This window comes from Jaculus jaculus, chromosome 9 (genome assembly GCF_020740685.1).
Source record: "Jaculus jaculus isolate mJacJac1 chromosome 9, mJacJac1.mat.Y.cur, whole genome shotgun sequence".
NCBI lineage: Eukaryota > Metazoa > Chordata > Mammalia > Rodentia > Dipodidae > Jaculus > Jaculus jaculus.
This window is the reverse complement of record NC_059110.1, coordinates 41,356,933-41,376,707: the sequence shown is the minus strand read 5'-3', so window position 1 is coordinate 41,376,707 and position 19,775 is coordinate 41,356,933. Positions and strand designations below refer to the sequence as shown.

Genomic DNA, 19,775 nt, shown 5'->3' with positions numbered 1-19,775 from the left:
GAAAAGGAAACTAGATCCTCACATCTCACCATGCCCCAAAATCAAGTACAAGTGGATCAAAGACCTCACTATTAAGACCTGAAATTCTGCTACTACTGGAAGAAAAAATAGGAGGAACTTTCTACAATATAGGAGTAGGAAAAGACTTCCTGAACAAAACACCAGTAGCTCAGAAAATTAAACAATCACTCAACCATTGGGATCTCATGAAGCTGAAAAGTTTCATGAAAAACTTAAGATTAAGAAGATTAAGTTTAGTCTTTGTTATACTCTTTCCAGGAAGGGCCCTTTGATATGGGTGTCTTCTATAAGGACCTGATAAAGGTCCGACCTTTTAGTCAGTCTTTCAGGATATAGGAATTTATGGTAACAGTTCCATTTGGGTCCAGTTTTGTGTCCTCCCCCATTGCTACCCTCTCCTCCTGCCCCACCTTCCCTATTGCCTCATCCTGAAGATGCCTATTAGGTATGTCAGCATTTCAGGCAGATCCATGTTAGGAGCCACATATGAGAGACACCATGCAACAGTTGTCTTTCTGTGATTGGGTGAGTTCACTCAGAATGATCTATTCCAAGTTTGACCATTTTTCTTCAAATTTCAACATGTTATTTTCCTTACTGCTATGGAGAATTCCATTGTGCATATATATATATATATATATATGAGAATGACAACTTGGTTATCCATTCATCTAATGATGTACATATAGGTTAATTCCAGTTCTCAGCTATTATGAACTGAGCAGCTACAAAGATGGCTGAGCAAATCTCTCTGAACTGAGGCATAGAGCTTTTAGGGTAAGGGAATAACTAACTGGGTCTGTTAATAATACCATAGTCAGTCTTTTTAGGAATCTCATTATTACTTTCCATAGTGGTTGTGCCATCTTACATTCCCACCAACAGTGAATAAGGGTTCCTATTTTTCAACATCCTTTCCAACATTTGTTTTCATTTTATTATTTATTTATTGGTTTTTCGAGGTAGGGTGTCACTCCAGCCCAGGCTGACCTAGAATTCACTATACTCTCAGGGTAGCCTCGAACTCACAGTGATCTTCCTGCCTCTGCCTGACTAGTGGTGGGATAAAACGTGTGCATTACCACACCTGGGTCATTTGATTTTTTAATGTTTGTTATCCTTACTGGAGTAAGGTGGAATCTCATAGCTGTTTTAATTTGTATTTCTCTGATGGTCAGGGATGTTGAACACTTTCTTAAGTGTGTGTTTCCATTTATATTTCTTCCTCTGAGAACTCCCTGTACAGTTCTGTCTCATTTTCTGAGTGGGTTGTTTGGTCTTTTATTGTTTAGGTTTTTGAGTTCTTTGTAGATTTTAGAAATTAATCCTCTGTCAGTTATATAGCCAGAAAAAAATTTCTCCCATTCTGTGGGTAATCTCTGCTTATTGTATATTTGTCTGTGAAAAAAAATTTTCAGCTTCATGAGATCCCAGTGGTTGAGTGATTGTTTAAATTCCTGAGCTACTGGGTTTTGTTCAAGGAGTCTAATCCCATTCCTATATTGTGGAAAGTTCCTACTATGTTTTTCTTCCAGCAGTAGCCAAGATTCCGGTCCTATATTGAGCTCTTTGATCCATTTGAACTTGATTTTTGTGCATGGTGAGGTATGTGGATATAGTTTCATTTTCCTGCATATCGTTATCTACTTTGTCCAGCACCATTTGTTGAAGATGCTATCTTTTTTCTAGTCTACATTGTTAGGGCCTTTGTCAAATATCAAGTAGCTGTAGTTACTTGATCCAAATTCCCAGTCACTTTTAATGTTCTGTTGGTCTATAATCTTATTTTTAGGTCCATGCCATGCTGTATTTGTTACTATGGCATTGTAATATAGCTTTAGACCAAGTATGGTGATCAGCTTCCAGAGGTGTTTCTTGTGCTGAGGATGTCCTTGGATATCCGAGGCTTCCTGCCATTCCATATGAATTTTGAGATCATTTTCTTCTATCTCTGTGAAGATGAATGTTGGGATTTTTATTGGTATTGCGTTAAACCTATATATTTTGATAAGATTGCCATTTTCACAATATTAATTCTGCCTATCCAGGAGCATGAGAGGTATTTCCATTTCCTCAAGTCTTCACAAAATTTCTTTCTTGAGTGTTTTTATGTTTTCATTATATGTCTTTCATGTCATTGGTTAATGTTATTCCAAGATATTTTATTTGTTTGTGTGGCTACTGAAAGTGGCACAGTGTCACCAGTGTTTTTTCTCTGTATCTTTGACTTTTGCATATAGAAAAGCATCTGGTTTTTGTGTGTTGATTTTGTGTTCTGCTACTTTGATGCAAGAGTTATCACCTTTGAGGGTTTTGAGATGGGGGTTCTGGGATAACTTATGTATAGTATCATGTTGTCTGCAAATAGGGCTAACTTAACTTCTTCCTTTCCAAATTTCATACATTTTATTTCTTTCTCCTCTCTTATTGCTTGAGCTAGGACTTCCAGTACTATGTTTAAGAGCAGAGGTGAGAGTGGACGTCGCTGATCTCAATGGAATCCCTTCAGTTTCTCCCCATTAAGTATTATTTGGGCTTTAGGAGCTTTATATATAGCCCTTATTGTGTTGAGATATAAACTATCCATGTCTATTCTCTCCAATGTTTTGACCATGAACTGATGTTATATTTTGTCAAAGCCTTTTCTACATCTATTGAAATGATCATGTGATTTTTGTATTTAAGCTTATTTATGTGGTATAGTACCCTGGCAGATTTTATTAATCCTAATCCTGTGTTCCTATGATAAAGCCTACTTGATAAAGGTAGATAATGCTTTTGATATATTGTTGAAATTGGTTAGCAAGGATTTTGTTTAAGATTTTTGTGTCTAAGTTCATCAGGGAAATAGGCTTATAGTTTTCTTTTCTTGTGGCATCTCTGCCTGGTTTTGGTATTACAGTGATACTAGCTTCATGAAAGGAGTTGGGTAGCTTTCCCTATTCTCCAATTATGTGCCCAGTTTGAGAAAAACTGGTTTCAGTTCTTCCATGAAGTTTTATAGAATTCTGCTGAGAAGGCAACTGGTCCTTGACTCTTTCTTTATGGGGAGGTTTTTGATTACCTTTTCAATCTCAATGGGTATGATAGGTCAGTTTAGGAGATTTATCTGCTCTGAGTTTAGCTTTGGTAGGTGGCATATGTCCAGGAATTCATCCTTTTCCTCCAAAGAATCTAGTTTTGTGAAGAAGAAGTTTTTGAAATAAGTCCTGATGAGTCTCCCAATTTCACTTATGTCTGTTGTGATCTCTCCTTTTTCATTTCTAACTTTGTTAATTTGAAGTCCTTTTTTTTTTTTCATTTGATCAGATTTGCCAGGGGTTTATCAATCTTGTTTATTTTTTCAAAGAACCAGCTCTTTGTTTCATCAATTTTTCTTAATTGTTTTCTTAGTTTCCAGTTCATTAATTTCTGCTCTAATCTTAATTATTTCTTTTCATCTGGAGCTTTTTGGGTTGGATTCTTTGTTTTTCCAATGCCTTTATGTGTATGGTTAGGTTATTGATTTGAGATCTTTCTGTTTTTTGTTATGAAGGCATTTAATGCTATGAACTTTCCCCTAAGGACTGCCTTCATTATGTACCTTAAGTTTTGGTAACCTGTGTTCTCGTTGTCATTTGATTCCAGAAATTTTGCAATTTTGTTGTGATTTTCATCCACTACCTATTTATTCTCTTAGAGTGTGTTGTTTAGTTTCCAGGAGGTAGTGGGATTCTTGGTGTATCTTTTTTTGTTAATTTCTAGCAATCCAGCATTGTGATATGATGTCATGCAGGAAATTATGTCTATCTTCCTAAATATGGAGGCAGGCTTTATGACCCAGAATATGATGTACTTTAGAGAAAGTTCCATAGGCTGCTGAGAAGAATGTGCAATCTGTGGAGTTAGGGTAGAAAGTTCTATAGATGTCCATTAGGTCTTTTAAGTCTATTTGATCTATGCTGTCGTTGAGCTCTCTCACTTCCCTGTTAATTTTCTATTTGGATGATCTGTCTATTGCTGATAGTGAAGTACTAACATCCCCAACTATGATGGTATTGGTGGTTATTTCTGTTTTGTTATCAAGTAGGTTTTGTTTCATGAATTGTGGTGCACCTGTATTTGGTGCATAAAGATTCATGATTGTAAGATCCTCTTGGTGGATCATTCCCTTGGTAAGTAAGAAGTGGCCTTCTTTGTTTTGGTTACTTTTGTTTTAAAGTCTATTTTATCCCATATATGCCTGTTTGTTTCATATTTCTGTTTGTTTAGAATATCATTTTCCACACTTTCACCCTGAGAGGTACCTGTCTTTAGTGGTGAAATGGGTTCCTTGAAGACAGCAGATGTCTAATTTCCTGTTCTACCTGTCCACGCATGGTGGGGCAGTGGGTGGTATGGAGGTTGCCTGTAGAGGTCCCTGAGGGCAGAAAACCTGAAGGAGGGAGGGGGATGCTAGCCTGCTGACCTGGCTCTCAGTAGCCTGTGGGTCGTGGAGGAAGACCTGGTCAGCCCACAGCTTGGTGGCCGCACATGGAGGTCCCCGACAACCCGTGAGGGAGGGGAAACACTAGCCTGTTTACCTAGGTCCATAGCCTACAGGAAGTGCAGGAGGACCTGGTCAGCACATGATGGTTGCTGCTGGGATGGCATGGTACAGGAGGAACCTGTTGGCGGGGAGGCTGGGATGGTGGCTAGGACTGCAGCTGGGATGGCTGCTTGTGGAGATTGGGGGACTGGTGGGCTACCAGAGAGGGTGGTAATCAGCACATTCCCTACTTAGCCCCTCCAGGCCCTCTCACTGCAGATCTCCTAGGATCTCCAAACCCCTTAAAGCCCCAATTATCTTTCCTTTCCTTCCCTGCGAAGTGAGGCATGGTTAGGCGGACACCATCTTGTTAGGAAGAGGCTAAGTGGATGTGTTTTGCTCTCAAAGTTAGAATCTTTTCCCATGGGGAGAATCTAGTGCTTGCTGTGGTAAAACCCAGGAGATTAAGATGCCAGGAGTATGAAGAGTTACTGTTCACTACTTTAGAAGACGTCCCAGCCCCTCCTTATATCAAAAAGTAGTTTTATATCCACATTTTGTATTTTAAATTTTTACTGGTATCTTTAATATTAGTCATATCTAGTCCCTACACCAGATGCTAACTCACTAAAAGCCAAATTTCATAAGGGTTTCTTATTTTTCTTATACCTTTATATTGTGATTAATTTTAATATAATTGTTTAAGGTTATGGTAACGTTGGAGCTATTTATGTCTTTGGCATGTTTTCATAATCATTTTAAAACTTTAATACTTATTCAATGTTAGCACTTTCTAAAAATATTTCTTTGAAAGGAATGAGGCCCAAGCTAGTGGTGAATACCCTGTAGTAAGATTGAAAAGTGTGAAGCACCTTTGAGTTGGCACATCATCTGATGCTGTCTCACCCTGTCGGTCCTGTAGTTGGCACATCATGTGAATGCTGCCTCACCCTGCAGTCTCCAGAAAAATAGGATGGTAATTTGCTCTTTTAAGAGTCTATGGCTTGGGTTCATGTGTGTTCACAAGTAAAATGATCAGATAAAACTTACCAATCCCACAAGTCATTTTGCAAACACTGTGGTTATATTTGGTAGTGCCTAATGTAAAAACCAAATTACTGCCATACATTCATTGTTACCTAAAGAGATAAGTAATCCTTTGCTGTAGCTATAAAATATATAATACTTATTAAAAAAAAAAGAAAAGAAACTTAACCAATATCCTGTTTTTCTTCCATCTGTTCTTTCACACAGGTACAACTTGGCCAAGTAGAAATAAAATGCCCCATCACAGAGTGTTTTGAATTCCTGGAAGAAACAACGGTTGTCTACAACTTAACTCATGAAGATTCCATCAAGTACAAGTACTTCTTGGAACTTGGCCGTATCGATTCCAGCACCAAGCCCTGTCCTCAGTGCAAGCACTTTACAACCTTTAAGAAAAAAGGACATATCCCCACCCCTTCCAGATCGGAGAGCAGATACAAAGTAAGTATGTTCTCCAAACTCATGGGTTAGATGACACAGGATGGGAGCTGCCAGCTTGGGCCCACTGGTGCTGGGCAGTGGGTGGGCTTCCTTCCCTTACGGGAGCCTAAGGTGAGTGTATACTGACTGGGATTCTGACAATGTTTGATCTGAGGAGATTAATGCTAAGAGAGCACTTTTGAGGATTTCATTAACATTTCTCCTTGACTTTTTTCATATTGGAAATCCATCTAATAACCTATTGGAAAGGCTAAGCTTAGTGGACTGGTCTTTACTATCACCCAGTATACCAAATTCTAAATAAACGCCAAGGCTCTTTTTTTTTTTTTTAATTTTTTTTTATTTATTTATTTGAGAGCGACAAACACAGAGAGAAAGACAGATAGAGGGAGAGAGAGAGAATGGGCACGCCAGGGCTTCCAGCCTCTGCAAACAAACTCCAGATGCGTGCGCCCCCTTGTGCATCTGGCTAACGTGGGACCTGGGGAACCGAGCCTCGAACCGGGGTCCTTAGGCTTCACAGGCAAGCGCTTAACCGCTAAGCCATCTCTCCAGCCCCCAAGGCTCTTTTTGTTAATATGAACTTGGCTTCTTCAGCAGTCTCAATGTCCATCTCCTGGTACTCTATCTGCACAAGTGGGAATAGTATAAACCTTGTTCATTCTTCAGCAGGTACAGAGGGTCCTGTCCGCACCTGGCGGGCCTTTGCTCAGTGTAGGGGAGAGAGACAAATGGGACACAGGCCTGGCCTCCACACAATCTCATTAAGGTATGCTAGTGTTTGTTACTGTGACAAATACCTTCCAGGAAAGGTTTGTTTTGGGCCCCAGTCAATCTTGGAAGCTTTAGTCTTTGATTGGCTGTCCCTGTTATTTGGGTCATATGGCAGGAGCACATGGTGGCACTCCCTTTATTGTGAAGCAGACGGGAGGGGGAGTGGCTAGAGTTTCAACGTTCTATTCAGGGCCATGCCCTCAATGATCTGAAGGTGCCCATTAGGACTTAACTCCTACAGTCTCCACCACCTCTCCTGAGCACCTCCCCAGAAGCATGCCTTTAGCATATAGGCCTTTGAGGGACACTTGAGATTCAGACTGTGGCAGAGGGTGAGAAGAACATATGCTGGAATAACAGTTAAGATGATGAGAAAAAAAGCCTCCCTCAAATTCTTAGACATTCTGGATATATGGGGGGCTTTGGGGACCACACAGGAGGGATGGGCACTAACGTGAATGTCTGGAATGACCTCATGGAGAGGTGTAGTTCCACTGTGTGCTGTGGTGGCTCATACCTATAATCCCAGCACTCAAGAGGCGGAGGTAGAAGGATTACTATGAGTTCAAGGGCACCCTGGTGCTACAGAATGAGTTCGAGGAAAGCCTAGCCTAGAGACTCTACTTTGTAAAAGAAAGTAGCATAGTTCTCTTGGAAGACACAGCGATGAATGCATTTCAGAGCAAGGATGAGAAGGTGAGTTAGTATGTTCAGACCCTAAGGCTGAGGCCAGTCATTTTGGAAACATTACAGAAGGAAAGGAGAGGCAGCTGAGCAGGTAGATAAAAGCAGGTCATGTTGAGTTTTGTACACTGTGCGCTGAAGTTTGCATTTAATTATGTAGACAATGAAGAAAGATCATTCTGGCAGCATTCACAATGGCTAGGACAGGGTGTAAGAAACCAAGGTCTAAAAAACCAAGCAATAGCTGTGAGATGCGGTCCTGATAGCACATTAGAGTTACCTAGAGAGCTGTTAAGAAGCACATGTGTCCTGGCCCCACCCAAGTGCCTAACACACAGCAGAATAGAGAATATTTGCAGTAAATGAAGCAGAAAACTCAGAGAAGCTCAGGCCATAGCTTTCATCCTGATCATTACAACCAGTGGCAGGATGAAGTGGTTTCAAAGGCTGTTTGAAGTCATCTCCATTTAAGGTAAGTTTCACCCATGCTCGGTGTCTTGGAAGCACTGGCCACTGCATTTTTCATGCTGCAGCTGTGAGCAGGCTGTGGTTGAACAGTTTCCTCGTTGGCTGTGGCAGTGGTTAGCTGGAGTGCTGCTCTGTGACTCAAAGCCACTGAATGACTAATTGATCTTTGAAGCTGCCTGTCCCTCCTAGTTAGTATTCTTATTTATGGTCTTTATACAATCTAGTCTCTTTAAGATATTACTATCAGGGAAAATAAATATTGTTAATCTGCAAAACATGTCCTCTTGATATTATAAAGCTGTTTTAAATAGTACTCTGTTCCTAACTATCTCAATGGGATATGCTCATGTCTATAACATAAGTGTGTGCAGATGCATGCACCCCATACATATATGCATGAGGCCAGAGGAGGCCATCTGGTGTCCTCCTCTATTTCTCTTCCACCTTACTTCTTTGAGACAGGATCTGTCACTGAACCTGGAGCTCACAGTTTGGGGGTTAACTGGCTGACCAGCAAGTCCCACTTACCCATTTACACTGAAGTTGAAGGGCTGAGGGGCCACACCCAGCCTCTTACCTTGGGCTGAGGATGAAACTCAGGTCCTCATGCTTGCACAGCAGCTGCTGTTCCCCACTGAGCCATCTCCCCAGATCCTCTTTCTCCCTTTGCTCCAGGTGGATGTTGTTAATGCTATCGGTAAATTAGCTCTTTTAGAAAGACAGTCATACCCTAACTAAAGATATTTGATGTCTTTAAAACATATATGTTTAAAATTACAACTATGGGATGCAAATTTAATATGTGTTAGCTTCATGTCAGTGTCAGAATATCTTAGATTGATGACTTACAGGGAGGAAAGACTTATTTTGTCTCCTGGTTTCAGGCATTTCAGTCCAAGATTGGCTTCCTCCACTGTTTATAGCCTGTGTTAAGACGGACCATTAGAGCCAGAAGACCAGGAAGGCTAGGGGGGTGGGGGGAGGAGATAGGAACCACCAAGGTCCCATTACCTCTTCAAGGGCATGCTCCCATTAACATTATATCTTTCCCCTAAACCAGATCTGCTAATGGTTTTACCACCTCCTAAATTCTTAGAACTAAAGTCTGGCAGTCAAGCCTTTGCTAGCATACATGGACCATTAGGAGACATGCCAAATCCAAAGTGTAGCACACGAAGAAAGAAACAGCTAAGGAGATGGCTTCGTGGGCATAGTATGTGCTGCACAAGCGTGATAGGCTGAGTTCAGAATCCATATAAAATCAAACATATAGGGCAAACATTTGTAATCCCAGTGCCCTTACAATGAGAAGGAAAGCAGAGAGGAAAACCTTGAAGCTCACAGAGCAGGTACCCTGGTGAAGGCAGTTGTGAACATCTTTAAAGAGGTGGAAGTCAAGGTTGTTCTCTGACCCCCACATACATGCCATGGCTCATGCATGTCTGCATTTACATAATAAAACGTCAAGCTACCACTGCCCATAGGGGAGATAGCTTTCATTACTTCTTATTATTCTCCTAGAAGAGAAAGTCTAAAGCAGAAGAGGTCCATTTTCCTCTTGGTTTATGTTACACACTGCTTGATGCAAATACCTGAAACAATGGGACTTACTGGTTTTAGTATTATATTCATATGGCTTTTCTCATCATTTAACTCTTAAGTGCACATTAACATTACTTGGCATACATGCTCAAACCTGACCATATATTAAGATTAGAGGGCCTTGGCATTGGCATTCCAGCATGCCCCATGCCATTCTTTGTTTTGTAATAGCATTGTAAATAGACAGTTAAGGTCTTGGTTCTTATGGTTAAAAAAAGCAAGTTTTCATTTTAGTATATTTTAATCATTGGCCCCAATAACCAAATTCACTTCCAATAAGCTATAGTTTATTGTAACTTTAATAGCAGTGAATTTAAATACCCAAGTGCAAAAAATAATTTATCATTGTCACTGATGTCTTAACATTTCTGAGAAACCTAAAATTTCTTTGTAATATCTTTATAGCCTCAAATTGGTTTTGTACACATGGATAAATCCATGTCATATTTCATTTCACTAATGCTGTTTTTCAGTTATTGAATTATAGTATCTTGATAGAAGATATCACTAAGCATTTATTCTGGCTTTTGTATCAATTCAAAACATGTAATAAGTTATAATCATTTGAAAATGTCATGATCATTTATAGTTAGCATGGTTTTTTTAAATTTTTATTTATTTTGTTTTTTATTTATTTTTTATTTTCACGATTTTTATTAATGTTTTCCATAATTATAAAAAATATCCCATGGTAATTCCTCCCCCCCTCAAACTTTCCCCTTTGAAATTCCATTCTCCATCATATTACCTCCCCATCTCAATCATTGTATTTACATATATATAATACCAACCTATTAAGTAGCCTCCTCCCTTCCTTTCTCTTCCTTAATATCTCCTACTGGCCTCTGCTACTAAGCATTTTCCTTCTCACGCAGAAGCCCAATCATCTGTAGGATCCACATATGAGGGAGAACATGTGGCGCTTGGCTTTCTGGGCCTGGGTTACCTCACTTAGTATAATCCTTTCCAGATCCATCCATTTTTCTGCAAATTTCATAACTTCATGTTTCTTTACTGCTGAGTAGAAGTCCATTGTATAAATGTGCCACATCTTCATTTATCAGTTGAGGGACATCTAAGCTGGTTCCATTTCCCAGCTATTATAAATTGAGCAGCAATAAACATGGTTGAGCATGTACTTCTAAGGAAATGAGATGAGTCCTTAGGATATATGCCTAGGAGTGCTATAGCTGGGTCATATGGAAGATCAATCTTTAACTGTTTCAGGAACCTCCCCACTGATTTCCACAATGGCTGGACCAGATTGCATTCCCACCAGCAGTGTAGAAGGGTTCCTCTTTTTCCATATCCCCACCAGCATTTATGATCATTTGTTTTCATGATGGTTGCCAATCTGACAGGAGTGAGATGGAATCTCAATGTAGTTTTAATCTGCATTTCCCTGATGACTGGTGATGTAGAACATCTGTTTAGATGCTTGTGTTATAATGTATATATATTTGCATCTTGGATTAAGTTAATGCTTGGATTTTCTAGCTAGCTAGGTATTCTTAGCTGTATCAATTGATTTGATGTGATATGTCTTCAGGATAGGAGCTTAAAGTGTTAGGTGTGGCTCTTAAGGCTCTCAGAGTATCTACAAAGGTGTTCCTAGGGGTTGAGTTTCCCTGCTATGGGAGTATTCAAGTAGGCTGAGTGGAATAAAATACAGATAGATTCTAAAATTGAACTAAACACTGTACACATTCAATCAAACTCAGCACCAAATATTTATGCAAGAGTAGTTATTATAACAACCAGATCCTCTATCAACAAAGAGGTTAAGATTTCTGGTCTGTTGAGGGATCCAAGTTAGCTTGTGACCAAGTGAGACCCTTCCCTGGTGCAATCAATCCCAGTTACCTTTTTGGATGATTTTGGTCTCAGTCAATTTGCTGGCTGGGTCATTGGGCTGCTGTCCTGATTTTTCTGGAGCTGGGCACTGGCTTTTCCTGTGGGGCAAACCAAGGCTGGCAACTGTGGCCCTGTAGATCGGCACCCCCGCTGATGGAACCGCTACTGCTTCTGCTGAAGCTGCCACTGCTGGATCTGTTGCCTCTGCTGCTGAAGCTGCTGCTGCTGCTGTAGCTGCCGCTGCTGGATCTGCCACTGCTGCCACTGAAGCTGCTGCTGCTGGATCTGCTGCTGCTGCCTGTGAAGCTTCCGCTACTGGATCCACCACTGCTGGGACCGCTATTGCCAGTGCTGGAGCCACTGATGTTGCTGCTGGACCCTGCTCCTGCTTGGGTCCTGCTGTTGGCTCAAGTTGCGTGGCCAGGTCCTGTTACTGCTGCTCTGTTTGCTGGAGCTGGGCTCAGGCGGTGGGGGAGGGGAGGGAGCCACAGCTGCTCTGGTTCTCTCGCTGTTCCACGTGTTCTTCTACCTCGTGATCTGCTCCTCTGTTGTTCACTGCTGCTGTCCCTTCATGTTTCTTGAGTTGCGGAGAGCGCCAGTGTGAGTGGAAGCCCCCCCGCACCTGGCTTTTCCTGCGGCTCGAGCTGAGCCTGTCAGCTTTCTGGTGCACTGCCGCCTCTGCCGCTGTGATTGGCTGAGCTGCTGGGGCCGCTTTTGCCGGCCTGTGCGGGCTCTGGATTCTCTGGATCTCTTCTACTTCTCCCCTGCCGTTTCAATTTCCTATATACCTTACTTTTTAGTAAAAGTGTGTATTTTGCTGAGTTTTTTTTGGTCTTTTTTTCCCCCTAAGCTGCTTTGGCGTGGTACCTACGCTGCCATCTTAACCAGAAGTCTCCTAGTTAGCATGGTTTTTGCATGAAGTTTAGATCTAAAAGAACATTTGGGGCTTTCATTTGTGTAGTCCATTTGTTAAGTTTTTGTGCTCAATATGGGGAAAGGATAAGTGAGAATATGTCAAAAAACAGTAACCAGAACTCTTAGGTGTTCATTTATTTTTCTACATACTCACTCAGGAACTTTTGGGTAGAAATTTTCAAAAAGACTACTGTGTTCTGAACATCTGTAGATTTGATATATTGAACAAGTTCATTTCTGAGTTGAGAAATTTACATTGAGACCATCTTGCCTTTGGCCAAATCAGTTTCAAATTTTTTTCATATTTCTGTCTTCACTGTGTAACACATGTCAAAAGGTTTTAGAATTCCATTTATATGAGTGGCTGCAATTTTCTAACAAGTAGTCGCGATAATTTATTAATTAATGGCAACTGCCTATCAAGTTTCAAACAAATTAACAGTGAGAAAGTAAAAATGTTGAATTTATGACTTAAATGTACTCATGTGATGCCTAGAAACAGGCACATCACCCACACTGTAAGATTTTCTCTGTAGTAATTAGCACCTAGGATTTTCTGGTGATTTATGTAGTTACTTGCTTAAAGTTTCTCTTTCTACTTGGTCTCTGGGAAGCTAGGTCCAGATTGGCTTCATTCACTGCTGATAAGCACTGTATCCTGGAAACTGTGCTTTTGAAATATATTTGCTAAAGGAACTAGTAAATGGCCAGTGTATAAATAATATATACTGTAATAAATGTAGATGGAAAGTGCTGAGAGCACAGGAGAAGAAAGGATGGGAGAAGTTGGGAAGGTTTTGTGGAAGAGTAAGGCAACAAGATGGGTCAGAGCACTTCTTGCAACTTGATTCAAGATATCAACTTGTCACATATGTCTTTATAACCTGGAGTGCAGTTTACACAGCTTTAACCTGGGGTAGTCGCACTCGATGAGACCATGCAAAGAAAGTGCTTAGCATAGCTGACAGTCTGTGCTGAGGGCAGGTTAGAAGTCATTGTGGTCTTCATTCTTCTAGGGATAGGAAGGCAGAATCAGGATATCTGAGTGTTGAGAAGGGAAGGGAAGAATAGGGATGAGTCCCTGATATGGGGAGGGATGGTTGATGATAGGAATAATGAATGACTGTGCATGAGGGGGTGGGAGGAGGAGAAGGTTGTTTAGTGAGTAAACATGACTTTACTTTGAAATATGCTAATGGTGTGTGTTTGAAGAGCCTTTGAGTATCAGAGCAGTGCCCCTGCAGCATAGCTCAGGAGTGATCTGGTGGGAAGCCATCAGTATTGGAGAGAGGTTTGTAGCTAAACTCATAAAAATAAGAAATGTGGTAAATGTAAGAGTTGTGCTCTTCTTCATGGAAGACAAGGAGAGAGGAAAGGATCATTGAGGGTTAGAAGTGGCTGAGGGTTGTTCTGCTGTTCTCTAGGAAGAGGAGAAAGGAAGGGACCATTGAGGGTTAGATGTGGCTGTGCAACTAGGTTTCTGGGGAGGGTTCCATTCTAGGCTTCACTCTCCTAAGTGTAGACTGAGTCTTCTTTTCCTGCCACTTCTGTGAGGGTTGAAGCTCATGCAAATCAACACAGAGAGTGTTAAAGACAACTCTTTTATATGGTTCCTTGAGGCAAAACTAACAACCACCCTTTTGCTTTTCCCACAAATGTTTAGCAAAACTGTGATAATTTGCACAATGGTGCTATGACTCACCACAAGGTGGAAAAAACACAATAAAATATCCCAGAGAAACTCTTCTGTGTTCTTACCTAGAGCTTTAGCATTCTCTTTCTTTTATAATCATAAGCCCTCTGAGTAGCAATTAGGTCTTATGAAGCTGCATAAATGCATTACTTAAGTGTGTGGTGAGCAAAACTCATAAGGTCTTTCAGAACACCAGTGAGTCAGTAAGTCTACTTGAAAATGTGCTTGCACTTCCCTCTGGCAGAAATGGCATGAGCTTCTTCCCTGTGGAAAACTGGGGGAAGCTTCCCCATGAAAGTGCAGTTCCTGTGCTCCTCTGCCCTTCCGCTTTCCCTTGACACCATGGCACTCAGTCAGTGTGTTTACAGACTTGAGAAGCAGGCTGTGAACCAGCCTGCCAGGTCACTTTAAGCTTATGACACACACGGATTTCTCTTGGGATTAATGCATCATCCATGTCAGGAACTAATAGAAAACAAATACAGTTTCTGAAATGATTGTTGCTGGCATAGATTAATAAGGGAGATGAAGACGAAGTTGTCTAGGCTGGCTGTAAAGAGGCCAGTTAAACAAATGATATGTTTTTATATGTGACCCTTCAAAACATTTATAATGTTAGGCCTGATGCAAGCCTACTAAATTTATTAGAGTGCAGTTCACCCTTTAGGTATCAAAGATGTGTTTGCAAAGCTTCTTTGTGTTTGCTCTCTTGATTTCTAAACTAGCTGTATTTTTGGAGATTTTTGTTTGGCTTTCCACCTCTCACAGTAGCCAAGTAAGACGTAAAGCATGTGAGCAATGGCTCTGTAGTTAAAGGTGCTGGTTTGCAAATACTACATAAAATGAGATGCAAAAAGTGTTAACAAGCATCTGACATTCATTTGCAGTGGCAATAGACCTTGGTACATGTTTGCATATATATACACACACATTTAAATAAATAAATAAAGATCTGTAGCTATGATAAATTGGTATGCAGTAGTGTTTAGAACTAGTCTTTTGGTTTTGTTTGTTTTAACTTAACCATATTCTCTTGAATCTTAAACATAAAAGACAAGTAAAAAAGAATCCTGTCTTCTTTTTTGACCAGCCAGGAGAAGGTCAAATTGTCCAAGTCTAGTGCTTCTTATACAGTGGTCATAAGGTGTTCTGTAATAAGAGGGGGTGGGACCGTGCATTTTATTTATTTATTTATTTGCAAGCAGAGAGTGACAGACAAAAACAATGAAATATGTGTCAGGACCTCCAGCTGCTGCAAATGAACTTCAGATGTATGTACCACTTTCTGCATCTGGCTTTATGTGGATACTGGGGATTCAAACAGGGTCATTAGACTTTACAGGCAAGTCTTAACTGCTGAACAATCTGTTCAAGGATTGTACATTTCTTATCTACTATCCTATATACTTCTGTTTTTCCATATTTAGCCTCTAACATTTGTAAAAGAACCGAATGGACCAGCTACACTAACGCTTTCTACCATGTGCCTCCCAGCTGCTCGTTCAGACTCTGACTGGAAACTACCATTGCTCAGAACTGTCGTACATGTGTATCATTCCCTTCCTTGTTCCACTAAATCTAATGTTGTGAGCAAATCTTTCCTCTCCACTCTCCTCCTCCCTCTTGTTATTAGTCACAGAAAATATTCCCATTTCTTCTTGTACATTGCATAAATAATCTGACTACTCCTTTCTGTAGTTTCTCCTTGACACATGTTCATGTCAAAAACAAGATGGTGACACTTTTCTGGCTAGAAGCTCAGGCTACACAATTCAAGGCAGAATTTTCTACAACCCTTGGCTATATGTCAATGAAAAAGTGAATTCTCAGACAACAAATAGACCCATATTTCTCTCTGTGTATTTTGGATTTAGTAGGAGATTATGTTAATATTTAAAAGTATTTTCATGGGGCTGGAGAGATGGCTTAGCGGTTAAGCGCTTACCTGTGAATCCTAAGGACCCCGGTTCGAGGCTCAGTTCCCCAGGTCCCACGTTAGCCAGATGCACAAGGGGGCGCACGCGTCTGGAGTTCGTTTGCAGTGGCTGGAAGCCCTGGCCTGCCCATTCTCTCTCTCTCCCTCCATCTGTCTTTCTCTCTATGTCTGTCACTCTCAAATAAATAAATAAAAAATGATCAAAAAAAATTTTTTAAGTATTTTCAGGGCTGGGGAAATGGCTTAGCAGTTAAGCACTTGCCTGTGAAGCCTAAGGACCCCGGTTCAAGGCTCGATTCCCCAGGACACACATTAGCCAGATGCACACGGGGGCGCATGTGTCTGGAGTTCCTTTGCAGTGGCTTGAAGCCCTAGCGTGCCCATTCTCCCTCCCTCCCTCCCTCTCCCTCTCCCTCCCTCCTCCCTCCTCCCTCCCCCTCTTTCTGTCCTGTCACTCTCAAATAAATAAAAATGAACAAAAAAAAATTAGAAAAAGAAGTATTTTCAGGTGGACTGACATGAAACAGGATCACCAGGGAAGGAACAGAGGACTCTTCTGAAATAACCGCACTCCTTAGTTCCAATATAGTTCCCTAGAAGAGCATGCCTCCTGCTTGAAAATACAGAACATGCTGAGATGAATGTAGCATGCAATAAATATTGGGTAACATGCAAAGTGAGTCATGAGGCTGATATAAAGAAGGTCAGTAAGGTTATTTATGTGAATAAGCACTATGTCATGGTATAACATCTTGCCCTGTGTAACTTTTTGTATATTTTCTCTTCTTTTTGTCCCAAGTTTCCCTCTCACATTCCAGGCAAGGATCACTTGGACCTCTCTAGTCTGTGTTACTGAAGCCTTCCCTCTATAGCCCAGTGTTCCTACACTACCATGTAGGAGAGGTCCCAGTCATGCAGTGAACTCAGAAGGAAGACAGGGTGGAAGTCAGCCAGGTGTTCCCTCCACTGTCACCACTCTGGCTTTAACATTTGGGGTTGTAAATGAACAAACACCACTTCCTTGAATACATTTTAAGTTTTGCATCAAAAACTCTGCTGTCAAGCAGCTTGTACTCACTGACATCTCTAGGAGAAAAAAAAAAACATCATAGTTCTAAAAAAAACTTTTTATAACATCTTTCTTGGTCATTTGTTAAAGGGATTTCTTTCTTTAGAATGCATCCTCGTCTGATTTTTATGTTTACATAATTCATATAAGGAATCTCAAAACCATAGTAAATCTTGGTATACATGCCAGGGTTGTAGGGATTTATAGGTTCTTTTTGTTGGGTATGTCATCAAAGCTCAGGGTTGAGCTTGCTGAAAAGGTGGTCTCTGTTTAACCCTGGGTAGAGCATTATTTCCTTTATGTGCCCTGAGGGCCTTATCTAGCCCTTGGGGCAGATTCTTTGTGTGATAGTTTCCATTCCCCTATGTCTCCCCCCTGGCCATGCTTTAACTAGACCTGGAATTCTGGATTGAAGATACCTCTGCACTGAGCAGTGACCCCTGTCTCCTCAGCATACCTCCTGAGGCTCCTATGTAGTATGGCAGTGTCTGACCTCTTTCCAAACATCCCTCTCCCCTTTGGTTTTCCTGCTCCAGGTGGATGCTCTTCTCCCTTCTCTTTCTCCCCTCTTTCCATCTTGATCCTCTTTTTATTCCCTCTTTCTTCCAACCTCTTGCTTTATTCGTTCTCTCTTTCATACATTATAATAGTCTTAAACCCATAAAGACCATCTTTGTACCTCTATCTCGATCCCCAAATCTACCAGTTACCTCATCACATGTCCCAGTGGCATTCTGCTCATTGTTCTAGAGCTTAAGACCATAACTACTCTGGATATTTATCTCCTAGTCTTCCCTGAACTGTATTTCCACATCACCAACTTGACCAGCAGTCACTACATAACTATATTGCTCAAGCATAGTTTGTGTCTGCATCAAATAAATTCCTAAAGGACAAGATATTTTCATTCCTTTCTGTATGTCAGTAGTACCTGCCACAGGTAGCTAGTGTATGTATGAAAACTTGTGGAATGGGCAAGGAAACAAGTGGTTGTGCTGCTGAGAATCTGATTGACCTAAAATCCTAATAAGGCAAATTCATTGTGGGAAACTACAATAGCTCTTATCTTTGTAATACTTCATTTATGCATGGATATATTCTAATAATTAATTATTTGGGGATTTATTTGTTATATATGTAGAGTGTATAAGTCAGATAAATATAGTTATCTGTGGTTCACTTTGGTTTGGAATCCTTTTGTGGGATGAAGACTTGACAAGGAAAAAATTTTTCTTAGCACAACTACTTATCATGTGGATGTCAGTGTGGTAAAGCTTTATGGAAAAACTAATGAGCTTCAAATGTCATAAGTGTAATATAAAGTTATTTTATCTTTTTTGAATTCTATGGCTAATTAATCAAGATTCCTGACTCCAATAACTTATTCTTGAAACAAAGTCCTGCCTCTTGTTGAAGAGTTTGTATATTATTCATAGGGTATAGTAAAATGTCATGAAGAGAAAATATTATTAACATAATCTGGTAACTTATGAAGTAGTCATACCATCTCAATCACTGGTTGTAGTTAGACAACTCTGACTTCATTTGATTCCTCTAGTTTATTTATTTATTTTTAATTTAATTTGAGTGGAAAAAGAGAGAGAGAGAATGGGCGTGCCAAGGTCTCCACCCACTGCAAATGAACTCCAGATACATGTGCCCCCTTGTGCATCTGGTTTACATAGGTCCTGGGGAATCAAACCAAGGTCCATTGTCTTGGCAAGCAAATGCCTTAACTACTAAGCTATCTCTCCATCCCTAATTCCTGTAGTTTAATGTTCTCACAACTGAGCTATTTCATCCTGCCCTGAATTCACTTAATAAATTACTTACCTCCTTGTCCATAGCTCAAAGATAGCATCATGGCTCTCAGTGAATACATAGGCAACTAGGAGGGTCAGACATCTACATGCCTAACTTAAGCTCCATGACAAAGTCTGAATCTGGTTGGGAAAACTAGGAAAGACATTGTGAAGCAAGGGGTCAGTAACATGTCAATGGACAGATTGTGTTAATTGGACCCTTTCCCGTGACAAGAAGCAGGAGTGTGCTCTTTCTCCTAAGTGAGGTTTTTTTAAGTCCCACAGCAGGTAGGGAGGATAGAAGAATAGTCTGAGCAGCTATTCAGGCCTGCCTGGGAAAATCAGACCCTTCTCTGGAGCACAGACTGATGTCAGTTCCTTCTCCAGCGATCTGCACTTGGGCCATTTTGCTCTTTGTGTCATTGACCCTATGGCAAGAACAGATAATGTGTATACCCTCATTTCACTCCTTAAAAAAAAAAAAAAAAAAAAAAAAAACTATTTTGCTTCTCTTTGTTCAACAGTGAGTACCTCTGCTTCCCAAAGCTGATGCCAGATGCCAGCTACCTCTTAGGCAGCTTGCCAGTTGTGCCAATCAGTGGCTTCATATATTTTTTGGCCAACCCTGGTCCAGTAAATTCCTGTCCTGGGAAAAGGACTTGCATGTAATAGAATCTTCTTCAAACTTTAACATGCATGTGAATCACCTGAAAACGGCCTTGTAAAAATGTAAACTCTTGGGGCTGGAGAGATAGATCAATAGTTAAGGCACTTATCTCCAAAACCTAATGACCACGGTTCAGTTCTCCAGTACCCATGTAAAGCCAGGCTGGATGCACAAAGTGGCACATGCATCCAGAGGTTCCTTCTTTCTCTCTCTCTTTCCTTGGAAATAAATAAAAATGTTTTTAAAAATTATAAACTCTTGATTCTGTAGCTAAGGGGACTTGTGAATCCTGTGT

The 19,775-nt window shown here is 40.6% G+C and overlaps 1 protein-coding gene across 1 annotated transcript in view; it reads left to right on the top strand.

Moving 5' to 3' along the window:
• Rnf217 (ring finger protein 217) overlaps positions 1-19,775 on the top strand; it is a 121,693-nt gene that overhangs the window by 84,247 nt on the left and 17,671 nt on the right. Inside the window, exon 2 of the mRNA XM_004651348.2 lies at positions 5,783-6,016. Coding sequence (XP_004651405.2) covers positions 5,783-6,016 — 234 coding nt within the window. The remainder of the gene's footprint in view (positions 1-5,782; positions 6,017-19,775) is intronic.